General features: G+C 38.9%; 1 protein-coding gene across 8 annotated transcripts in view; it reads left to right on the top strand.

Moving 5' to 3' along the window:
- The first annotated feature begins 532 nt into the window (after positions 1-532).
- Positions 533-10,770, top strand: part of SLC25A26 (solute carrier family 25 member 26) — a 154,767-nt gene continuing 144,529 nt past the window's right edge. For 2 of the 8 annotated variants that reach the window (XM_070776347.1, XM_070776348.1), the window contains exons 1-3: positions 534-850; positions 6,070-6,226; positions 9,527-9,636. In XM_070776347.1, the coding sequence (XP_070632448.1) occupies positions 818-850; positions 6,070-6,226; positions 9,527-9,636 (300 nt within the window). In that variant the 5' untranslated portion in view covers positions 534-817. Of the gene's footprint in view, positions 851-979; positions 1,325-6,069; positions 6,227-7,444; positions 7,477-9,526; positions 9,637-10,770 lie in introns of those variants that run through there. The other 6 variants (XM_070776345.1, XM_070776344.1, XM_070776351.1 and 3 more) reach the window with 5 other exon arrangements.

Here is a 10,770-nt window from a genome sequence, read left to right as displayed (position 1 = left end):
CAATACGAAGTAGAAGATGCTAATTTTTAACTCAAAGAAGGAATTAAAAAAAAAAAAAAATCATTTATTTTTAATGGCACATGGCACTTGGTTGCTGCACCTGGGCTTTCTTTAGTTGCGGCCTGTGGGATCAATAGTTGTGGCTCACAGGCTTAGTTGCCCTGATGGCACGTGGGATCTTAGTTCCCTGACCAGGGATAGAACCCGTGTCTCCTAAATTGGCAAGCTGATTTTTAACTACTGGACCACCAGGGAAATCCCAAGAAGGAAACTTTTGAAGTGCTTTTCTATAGTTAATAATTTTCTAATGATGAGTCTGTTTTATGGAAACGTCAGACAAAATTTCTACAGATGAAGCCAAACGATAAAGCAAAAAGAAATAACATTGGAAGCCACAGGCCTCCCCAGAAACTAGTCCGGCAGCTCCATGGCCACGCCTTCCACTTATAGCCACGCCTCCTTTAGGTTAACGCTCGGGCTTCACCCTACGCTCACGGGGGTGGGGCTTGCTGCGCCAGGTTCTCAATCTAGGCTCATTTGCTCGCGAGAGTTCCTCCATCCAGCCTACTGAGAAGCCGTCGGACTTGGAGGCAGAGAAGAGTCGCGAGACTTGACTAGATCACCCTTTCCAGACTCCGCCCCTCCATCCCGGCATTCCTGGCGCAGCTTCCCCGTTTGCACGTGTAATTGTTGTGGTTCAACCTCACATGGCCGCGGAAGTGCCGGCGGCTTCCAAGATGGCGGCGCCCAGTGTCAGGCGTCCGTGACTCGCCTCTGGTCAGCCTTGAATTATAACCCTGATCAAGTCCATGGGGCCATGGACCGGCCTGGGTTCACAGCCTCGCTGGTGGTGAGTACAGGACTTTAGGAGTGCCGGAGTTCTGCACCGGAACCCCGGTGTCTTCTCTTAGCACCTCCTTCCGGTTTTGCGCGGTGAATCGTCCCTGGGTCACCTGTCACCAGGTCTGGGAGGAAGCGCAGAGCTTCTGGGCCGCGGCGGGGCTTGTGTCAAGTCCCTAAGTTTGCTACCTGTATGCCAGAGAGGGACAGGAGTGGGTTAGCGGTGGGATACTTGACTCGTCCTCCGCACCGCGGTTTATCTAAAGGAAAAAGAAAAGCTTTAATTATATACTGTAACCATAGTTGGGAGAACTTGGCAGTTAATGAAATATTCACAAGGACTCTCAAGTCGCCTCCAGACCTGTTGGCCAAGACTGTAGTTTCGTTTTACTGTATCTTTTTTATTTTCGGAAAATGATGTATCCGTTCATTCAGTACATAATTAATCGGCTATTCTGCGTCTGAATATTTTTCTAGGATTTAGGTATGTACTGATGAGCCCAAATAGCCGCGCTGTGCAGCCAGTGGTGTATAATAGGAAAGAAGAATCAACGTGTTTTAAAAAAACAACCCCCCCCCCCAAAAGTCCTTCAATAAATATTTTGAAAACAGGTCCAGTAGGGGTTACTAGATACAGTGGTGAACCAGACAGATTGTCTGTTTTTTCATTGTGGGAGAGTGGGCAGAGGCAGAAAACAGACAAATATCTTTACGAAAGCTTTCTTGAGAAATGGAGACTCAGAGGGCTTTCTTCATTCAATTATCAAATATTTTCTGCAGGTGTGGGAGATAACATGGTGAACAAGATAGACCTGGTCTGGTGGTGGAGGCTGAAGAGGGAAATGATTGTTAGTCTGAATGACGTGAGGGTTACTTTCAGCGTGCTATGGAGAGATGTGGAAGGGGGATCTTACTCAGACGTGTGGAACGTTGGTTTTAAATCCAGATTTGTGGAGATCTGTGGAAGCTAGGTTTTAGAGATGCAGAGAGAGGCATTACCACTCTTGAAGGCGTTTCCCTGTACAGCTGGTGAGATAGCAGTAGTACTTGTGAGAGCATTGCTCTGTGGGGAAGTAGGGTAAGCTTTTTAGGTACAGCATCTGGTTTAATTCTGACAAACAATTGAAGTCTTATCCTAGTTCTCCCAGTGAGGGAACTGAGGAGTGGTATGTTAGATTATTTGTCCGAAGTCACACAAGTGGGATACATTTCATGTGTATTAGTGTCTGAGCTCAGATTCCAGGCAGTGTAACATGGGATTTCGTGCTCCTTATTGCTCTTTAAGACTGTCTCTTAAGTCAACAACATTAGCAGTTGCTGAAAGCAGGTGTCAGTTAAGGAAAGAAACATGGTTTTAAAATTTGTTTAGGATTTATTAAATAATGGTACATATGCATACTTTTAAAAGTGTAGTTAAAGAGAGTAGAATTAGGATGGATTGGTAGAAGTTTCAAGGAAAGTTTTCCTCCAGCTGAATTCATTTCATGTGCAGTTTCTCTGCCATATATTCTGCCTACTGGTACTGTGATTGCCCTTGGAGATTTGATGGCAAACAAACCAAAGCATTAACCATAAGGTGCTGTGAAAGAAATGAATTGAGGTATTACTGAGAGAGAATCATCTTGGAGAACTAAGATCCTGCATGCTGCATGGCCTCAAAAAATAAAACTCAATGACAATGACCACCCCCCCCCCCCAACATGGTTAGTAACCTTTTGTTATAGTCATTAATTCATGTATTCTTCTAATAGTTATTAAGTGCCTACTATGGCCTACTGTGTACTGGTGCTGGGAACATATTGGTGAAAAAAACAGGTATGGATCTTACAGTCTTGTGGGACACACACAAACTTTGAAGAAATGGTCAGATGCTCAACTATAAAATTAAAATTCCAATCAGTGTAGAACAAGAGGGTCTAAACGCAGACTTGGGGGATTAGAGAGCATCATATACACAGTCCTGGAAACGGGCGAGATCAGATGACTCAGGAAAAAGGTCAAGGTGGCCAGAAGGTACCTAGCAAAGCGTTAATGATGAAGTTGGGGGTGGAGAAGTGGCGGGGGGTTGAGGGGCGAACTTCTAGAGGCTTTCAGGTTGTACTGTGATTCTGTTTTTCATCCTAAGGGCTTTTGGAAACTTTAAAGAGCGCGGAAATCTGTTTTACAAAGACAAAGCTGCCATTAGTGTAGAGGTCAAGAAGCGCTGTAGGGAGAGTGGGTGGAGGATGCGGAAGAAGGCAGATCTCATGGGAAGCCACAGCTTTGCGTTGAGGAGGTTAAAGTCACTGGTGGCCACTTCACCTGTGGAGAAAACAGAGAATGTCGGGGAGGGATGTTCTCTGGAGAAGCCATGTTAATGTTTTTCGTGTTCTTAGTTGTGGTCTAGGCTGGGGGCCTGTGATCATTTTGCTTAGTTAAATTAGGCAGGTGGTTTGGTTTTTGTCCTGTAGTTGAGTAGCTGTGATTTTGTTTTTCCTGTTTTTGCCAGCTTTCTTTGGAGAAATAAAGGTTTCATAGCATGTAATCTTAACGTTCTTCAACTCCCAGAGGAATTTCAAAGCACTGATTAGATTCTTGCTGTCTGTAACACTTTTAAGGTTGTGGCATATATGTTATCTATTGTATATGGTTTCATGATCTCAATAAATTGTTATGGTGAGGTAAAGCTTGCTGGTTATCTGTGTTACGTTCTTTTTGGGTTTTGTCTAGTACTTAGGATTTTCTCTGTAATCTACCGTAAATGTTGAAACGAATCCTTTGGTAACCTTTTTGATACGTGATCATAAATAAAACAATTTCTCAGGCTGAAGAAAAAAAATAAATTGGTAGTGTTCCTTAAGATTTAATTGCTGCTGACTTGATGTAAAATTATAAGCATTTCTTAAGGTTTAAGGTTTTAAAAAAAATCTTAAACATGTTGTTGTGGGTCTACATTTATATGTATTCTTATTCCTGTTAGCTGTATTTTTTCCAGTCTCATGAATTTACATGATACTTGAGTTATAGAAGTTTGAAATTCATAGAAGTTAGTAGCTCTTGATTCATGATTTGCTAGATAAGTAGATTGAATCTGATCGTTTACTCTCAGTATACAAGAATTCTGATGAAAGAATGGCTGGAGAATCAATGCATGCAAAGTAGCCAAATTGATTAAAAAGTAATTAACTTACTGATTAAAATTTAGCAGTAGATAGTAAGCATCTTTGTGAACCCCTTCCTAAGATTAAAGAGAAAATTAGAATGAAGTGCAGCATATTTTTAAAGAAATCAGTCATATCAGACATTCTCACAAGAATTTTAGTTTTCCTTGTGTTTTGAGAAAATGAAGAGTCAGGCAAAATATTTTATCACATACTGAATTTATAAAATCCTTAAAGAATAAGTGAGAAGAGTGTTGAAAAAGTTGGCTTTTAATTTTTATTTTTTTAACTTTCCTAATTGTGACCTTTGCCTTGTGGCTTAGATGATTTCCACATTGTCTTTTTTTTATTCCTACTCCCACTTGATACTCTACTGGCACATCTCTGTGTTCTTTTCATGACAACTTGTTAGGTCATTTGCAGAGTGACCTGCATGGTTCTGTCATGCCTTTCAAGGTAGTGTACACTAATTTTTAATAATTGACCTATGCTAGCTCATTGAAAAACGGAGATTATTTCGTTTCTCATCCGAGTAATTTCATTTTTCCAGTGAACTCTTGCAGTGGTTTTATCATGCATGCCAAGTAGAGCAGAAAGTGTTTGCTAGGTACTAACCCTTATACCACCTGAGCACTTTGTAATCCCAAAGGATGGAAACAACAGATGATTTTGAACTCTGCCTGTATGTTTGAATAGTATTGATTCCTCTTTTTGTGTGTCATGGAATATATAGTTTTTAATGTCTACTTTTACTTTTTGAATAGGTAATATATTCACATAGTTCAAAGTCTAAAAGATAGGAAAGTTAGCAATTCAGTTTAAAAATTACTGAGTAGGAACCATATTGCCGCTTTATAATTCTTCCATTTACTTGCTATAAAGTGGTGTTGATTCATGTCTGTAAATGGGTACCTTCAGACCTTGTGTATTGACCTTTCTCTTCTGCTGTCTCTGAGTTTCTGTTTCTCGGAGTTTCTTTTTGCTTTGACTAAGCTGTAACCAGTTTTTAAAATGTTCTCCTCTGCCAATGCTTTACTGTAATCACAAGGGGCAGGCTTGGTTTTCAGTCAGATTTTAAAGTGCACGTTCCCTAAAGCAACGTGGTGTCTCTTGGGAGATGATGCGTTTGGGTCAGGTTTAATGCCCTCCAGGAATTTAGCTCTATTTTTTCATTTATTCCCTTAAATTAAAATTTATCAAGGAATTTTCCAATATACAAAAAGTAGAGAAAATATCAAGAATCCTCAGATATGTGATTCTTAAAATGTGGATCTAGATTCAAAGGCAACATTACCAATTTAGAATGGAAATTTCAAAACAATTTATTTCTTAAAATGCAGATCCACTACTCAGTTAAAAAGGCCAAAAATAAAACATTTGGTATAATTTGGAAAGAATACTGAGATAAATTGTCAAATGTAAAAAACACAGTGCTGCAACCACCTTTTACTTAAAAATTAAAATAAAATACATATTCATATTTTAAAAAATTTGCCATTTACTTGTTTATTTTTAATTTGTGTATTTTTTTGGCTGCACAGCATGTGGTATCTTAGTTCCCCCCCCAGGGGTGGAACTTGTGCCCCCTGCAGTGGAAGCACCCAGTCCTGACCACTAGATGTCCAGGGAGGTTCCTCAGATTCATATTTGCTCGTGTGTGTTACCTGAAGTAACTTAGGACGTATACAATAAGAAACCAGTAAGAGTGATTCCCTCAGTTTTTCAGGATAAGGAAGGAGACTTTGAACTCTCTACTTTTCTGAGGTTTGTTTGTTTCACTTTTTTGAATCCTATGAAATCATTAATTTAAAATTAATTTTAAAATTGTTAAAGAAATCATTAAACATTTGTTTAAAACTGAATATATAATATAAAATTCACAGTTGGAAACGATAGCACAATAATGGTTATTTTCCAGGACAAATCTGCAAATTCAGGTAGGAGGTCTTTTGACTATACCAAAGTAGTCTGGTGAAGTTTAAAACCATGTTTGAAAGAAATATGCTTTAAAAACTACCTTCTTATCCCCATCTGTCAAATGGAAGCTTATTATTTTTTTGTAACTTTCCTTTTTTTTTTTTTTTTTAAGGCTGGCGGAGTAGCAGGTGTCTCTGTTGACTTGATTTTATTTCCTCTGGATACCATTAAAACCAGGCTACAGAGCCCCCAAGGATTTTATAAGGCCGGTGGTTTTTATGGAGTATACGCTGGAGTTCCTTCTACTGCTATTGGATCCTTTCCTAATGGTAACAATTATATTGATACTTTCATTGCTTTATATAAAGCCAAGCTAATGGGATTTATTTTCAGAATAATATGTGGTCCAACCCTAGATAGAATTCCTTATGTTTAATATAGTTGATACTTGGAATTTGTTTTCTATTCATTAATCCATTATTTTTGACTCAACTAGTGCTATAGATGCCATCCTAAACAACAACAAAAAAACAAAACCACGAGCAGTCTTTTGAAAGTGGTTTTCATGGTAGAACTCCTAGTTAGACTCCTCTGGCGTTGACTGTGATGCCTTAGAGCAGTTGTTCTCAACCTTGCCTGAATGTTGAAATCTCTTGGGGAGTTTTACAAAATACTGATGCCTGTGTCTCTCTGACAAGTTTAACTGGTCTTGGCTTTGCCTGGGTATCAGGAGTGTTAGCAGCTTCCCAGGTGATTCAGATGTGAAGCTAAGCTCAGCAACCTCTGCCTTGGGGAGTCTCGTGGAGGGGGTGAACCTGTTTTATTTAATCCACCTGTTGGTATACTCTTTTTTATTCAGATACTTATTTTGATAATTGTTTACTGATGCTTTGATTGGCACTCAAACTGAGCAAACAGAAAACCACTGCCACCAAACACTCACAAAACCACTGCTCCGTTAAAAATAAAAATTTTTTTTTGATTTATTTTTAATTGAAAGATAATTGCTTTACAATATTGTGTTGATTTCTACCAAACATGACAGAAGATTCTTCAATTCTAAGGCTTGATTTCTTTTTCGCAGTGTATTTCATTAGAAATTCTTTCTTGTTAACCTGACATTGAAATGTCCATCTGTAAAAAGCACAGTATTCACATAAAGATTTGTAGTGCAAATCTTTTTGGTCCTTTAGTTTATCCCTTCTTCCCTTTCCCCGAGCCATCCTTAGAACAGCCAACTGTTTTGAGGTTATCCTTGAATTCTTTTCCGTGGAGAAGGGAAAGGCTACCCACTCCAGTAGTCTGCCCTGACGAATTCCATGGACTATATAGTCCATGGAGTTGCAAAGAGTTGGACATGACTGAGCGACTTTCACTCACTTTGAATTCTTTTATGCCTAAATTTTCAGTAATCCATTATAGCAAGTCACCATTTAGCACGCACTCCATGCCAAATATACTGTTAGTGGGAGATGGGCCTTGGTTCCTATATTTGCCTGTGTTTCAGTCACCTGATCACCTAATGAGTTTTTTTTTTTTTTTTAAAGAAAGTACTGCTGCCTGTGACCCACTCTCAGAGGTATGAAATTTAGTTGGTCTGAGGTGTGGCCTGGGCTTTGGATTTTTTAAAAAATATATATCCCCTGGTAATTTTAATATGCAGACAAGTTTGGGAACCTCTGAACTAGGAAATTGCAAAGAAATATCAATATGTTACTAAGTCCCTATATTTTGGGTACTCCTCCTTACCTTGTCTCCTTCACTGTTGTAAATAATTTTTCTCTCTTGCATATTGTGTAGGGATTGTTGATAGATGAAGTATTAGTGATGGTCTTCAGGGTACATGGGCCTCCCTTAAGCTCACAGGACTGGTTTTGATACTTGAGAGCAGGAGTTTATATAGAGAACGTGGTTTTGAATTTTTGTATGTTTCAGAAAGTGGATGTTCTTGGACTGCTTTACTTTGCCCTCCACAGAACATCATTGAATAGGAGAGGCTGGGTAAAATAGTCAGAGTGCCACCATTCCAGAAATGGCTGTTTTTCTGCAAATTTTTAGTGAATTGAAACCCTTTATGAGGCACTTTAAACATTTTTTGCTATTGGTTCAAGTTCTCTTCAGAACACAATACATCATTTTAACATACAGAGGTTGTAGGTTTTTTTGAGGACGTATTGTGCAGCGGGTGGAAGGGGCTGAGGGCTGCGAGAGAAGAACTGTAGGCAAGATCCATACGTAGTACATGTTTAGAAGGGAATGCAGAAGGAATGTAGAGGAACCACAGTTTTTTTTGCTTTGTTTTCACTCGGCGGGGATGGAGGTGGGTGGTGCAATGTCCAGGAGGTGGAACTTAGAGCTGAATTCAATTGGTGATATTCTAGCCCAGTGGTCCCCAACCTTTTTGGCACCAGGGACTGGTTTTGTGGAAGACCAATTTTACCACAGACAGGGGTGTCTGTGTGGGGGGTGGTTTTGGGATGACTCAAACATATTCCATTTATTGTGCACTTTATTTCTCATAGTATTACATCATCTCCACCTCAGATCATCAGGTGTTAGATCCCGGAGACTGGGCACCCCTGTTCCAGCCCATTTAGCGAGTGGGCCAAAACAGGATCAGCCTAAGTAAGAATTGCAGGTGGGAATTAGGTCCTGCGTTAACTAAATACAGCTGCCTGCTTGGGCCTTACTCATCCAGGTACAGCGTGCCACCTCTTCTGGCCTGCTGTTTGTTAGCTGCTGAGCAGTGTTTGTTACAAGCTTACTGACTTAGGGTAGAGAACTGCTTTTCACTCTCAAGCTCTTTTCCTGAGTATTTCAGACTTTGCTGTGACATGTTCAAATGACCTTTGAAAGATGATTTTGCCAGGTATTTATGTTTCATGCCAAATCTTTTATGTAACTGATAAACATCTTTGATTAACAGTGCATGGCAAGTCTAAAAGTGTTTTTGTGCTGCTAAGGTTAGTTCATATGATGGGGTAGCTTTTTAGAGATTTTGATTTTCAGTTTTAGTTAAATAGTTGATTGTTTTCTTGAAGTAAAGGTGAATTGAGGTAGTACAAAGTAGCCATGGTTATTTTGAGTATCCAGCAATAAAGCATAAGGAATAGGTGTTTTATTGAGATACATGTTTGCAGTTTTAACCTATCTGTAAATTAGTGTAGTTGATTATTTTATGATCATATGTAAAGATATTTTGTGTCACAGATATTCATATCCTTTTCTAAAACTGTTATTAAAAAGTGTTAAGTGACTTGTCAGTACAAATTGGTAAATGCCAGGTTAGCTGTTAGGGTTCCTCATGGCAGCAGGGTCATGTCTTCTGCATTTTTGTAAGTCCAAGGTCAAGCGTGTAACATGGGCTCAGTGAAATCCGTAAGGGTGATGGGATGGCAGGGGAAGAGTACATATTATTATATCGTTATTATTTTTACTTATGTTTGAAATATTTAAAAATATAAACAACATATTTATAAATATTTATATTTATTTATATTATTCATATTTAATATTTATTATCTTCATTGTCTCATAAGTTACTGTGTTGTAATTTTTTTTGAGAAACATATTCACAGTTTGCACAGATATTTAAGCTTTGTGAGAGACTGGTTTGTTTTAAATTTCAGCTGCTGCCTTTTTTGTCACCTATGAATATGTGAAATGGATTTTGCACACTGATTCTTCTTCATATTTGATGCCTGTGACACATATGTTGGCTGCCTCGGTTGGAGAAGTGGTAAGTAATAAATTATGTGTATAACATACTTCAGAAATGCAAAGCATGAATTATCTTCAGTATGTATATTACTTCATTTCATTTTCAAAAGACACTTCTTTTTTAAATTATGAAAGTCTTAAATCCCAATAAATGTAAATGAATTAAACATGATAGCTGAAAGATAGTCTAGATAGTATGAAAGAAGAATCCAGATATGTGTTATTTACAAGAGACATGCCTCAAACCTAATTATACAGAAAGAATAAAATTAAAGAAATAGAAGAAAATATCCATGTAAATTGTGGCTTTTTGTTGTCAGCATAATTGAGCAAGAACTGTTTCCTAGAACTCCCTTTCCAGGAGGGTTCCATGTTAGCTTGGCTACAAGAGAAATCTGCACAACATTTTGAAGGCGAAAGTGACGCAGCATTTGTGTTCATGCTCAGAAGGTTGGTGTGGGGTCAGACACAGTTGCAGTTCATACACCTCATCAATGATCTTTTGGCTTCAGGAAGCAAGCCAGGCCTCCAGCTGCTCCACCTCCCACAGGATCATCTTCTTTAGCTTCTCTACGTTTTGAGTCAGATGTGCGGGCTCTGGTGAAGGATGCTGCTTGGTCCTGCAGGACACCCACAGCATTGAGATGGGTGGTGGAAAATGTGAAATGCAGTTTGTCCTTGCTTGTCTCCATTTCACACCCATCTCTCCTTCCTGATTGCCTGTCTTCTAAATTTCTGTGCCAACTCTCCATGCAGAGGCAACAGTTCTATATGAACTGCCTAGTTAGCTCCCACAATTACTGTTCGTATCCCTGTGATAACTCCTTATTCTTACCTTTCTTAGTGATTCTGCTCCTCTGGTCGGCCCTCACTGATTCAGAAAGGCTACTTGGGAGTGGATAGTAATGTTAATATTAGCCCCCTTCCCCAGAAAAAGACTTAAATGAAAAAGAAACTGTTGTATACTGATACAAGGAACAATTCTCTTGGGAAATGTAATAAACCTGAACTTGGGCTAAATAGCATAGTCTCAAAATATAAAGCAAAAAATTGCCAGAATTATAATGAAAAATCAGTACAATAATTATCTTCATTGGTGATGGTCACATCTACTTTATAAAAGTCCTAGGACCAGGCAGGCATAACTTGTTAA

The sequence above is a fragment of the Bos indicus genome, chromosome 22, assembly GCF_029378745.1.
Source record: "Bos indicus isolate NIAB-ARS_2022 breed Sahiwal x Tharparkar chromosome 22, NIAB-ARS_B.indTharparkar_mat_pri_1.0, whole genome shotgun sequence".
Classification (NCBI taxonomy): Eukaryota; Metazoa; Chordata; class Mammalia; order Artiodactyla; family Bovidae; genus Bos; species Bos indicus.
This window is presented reverse-complemented; position numbering and strand designations above follow the sequence as displayed.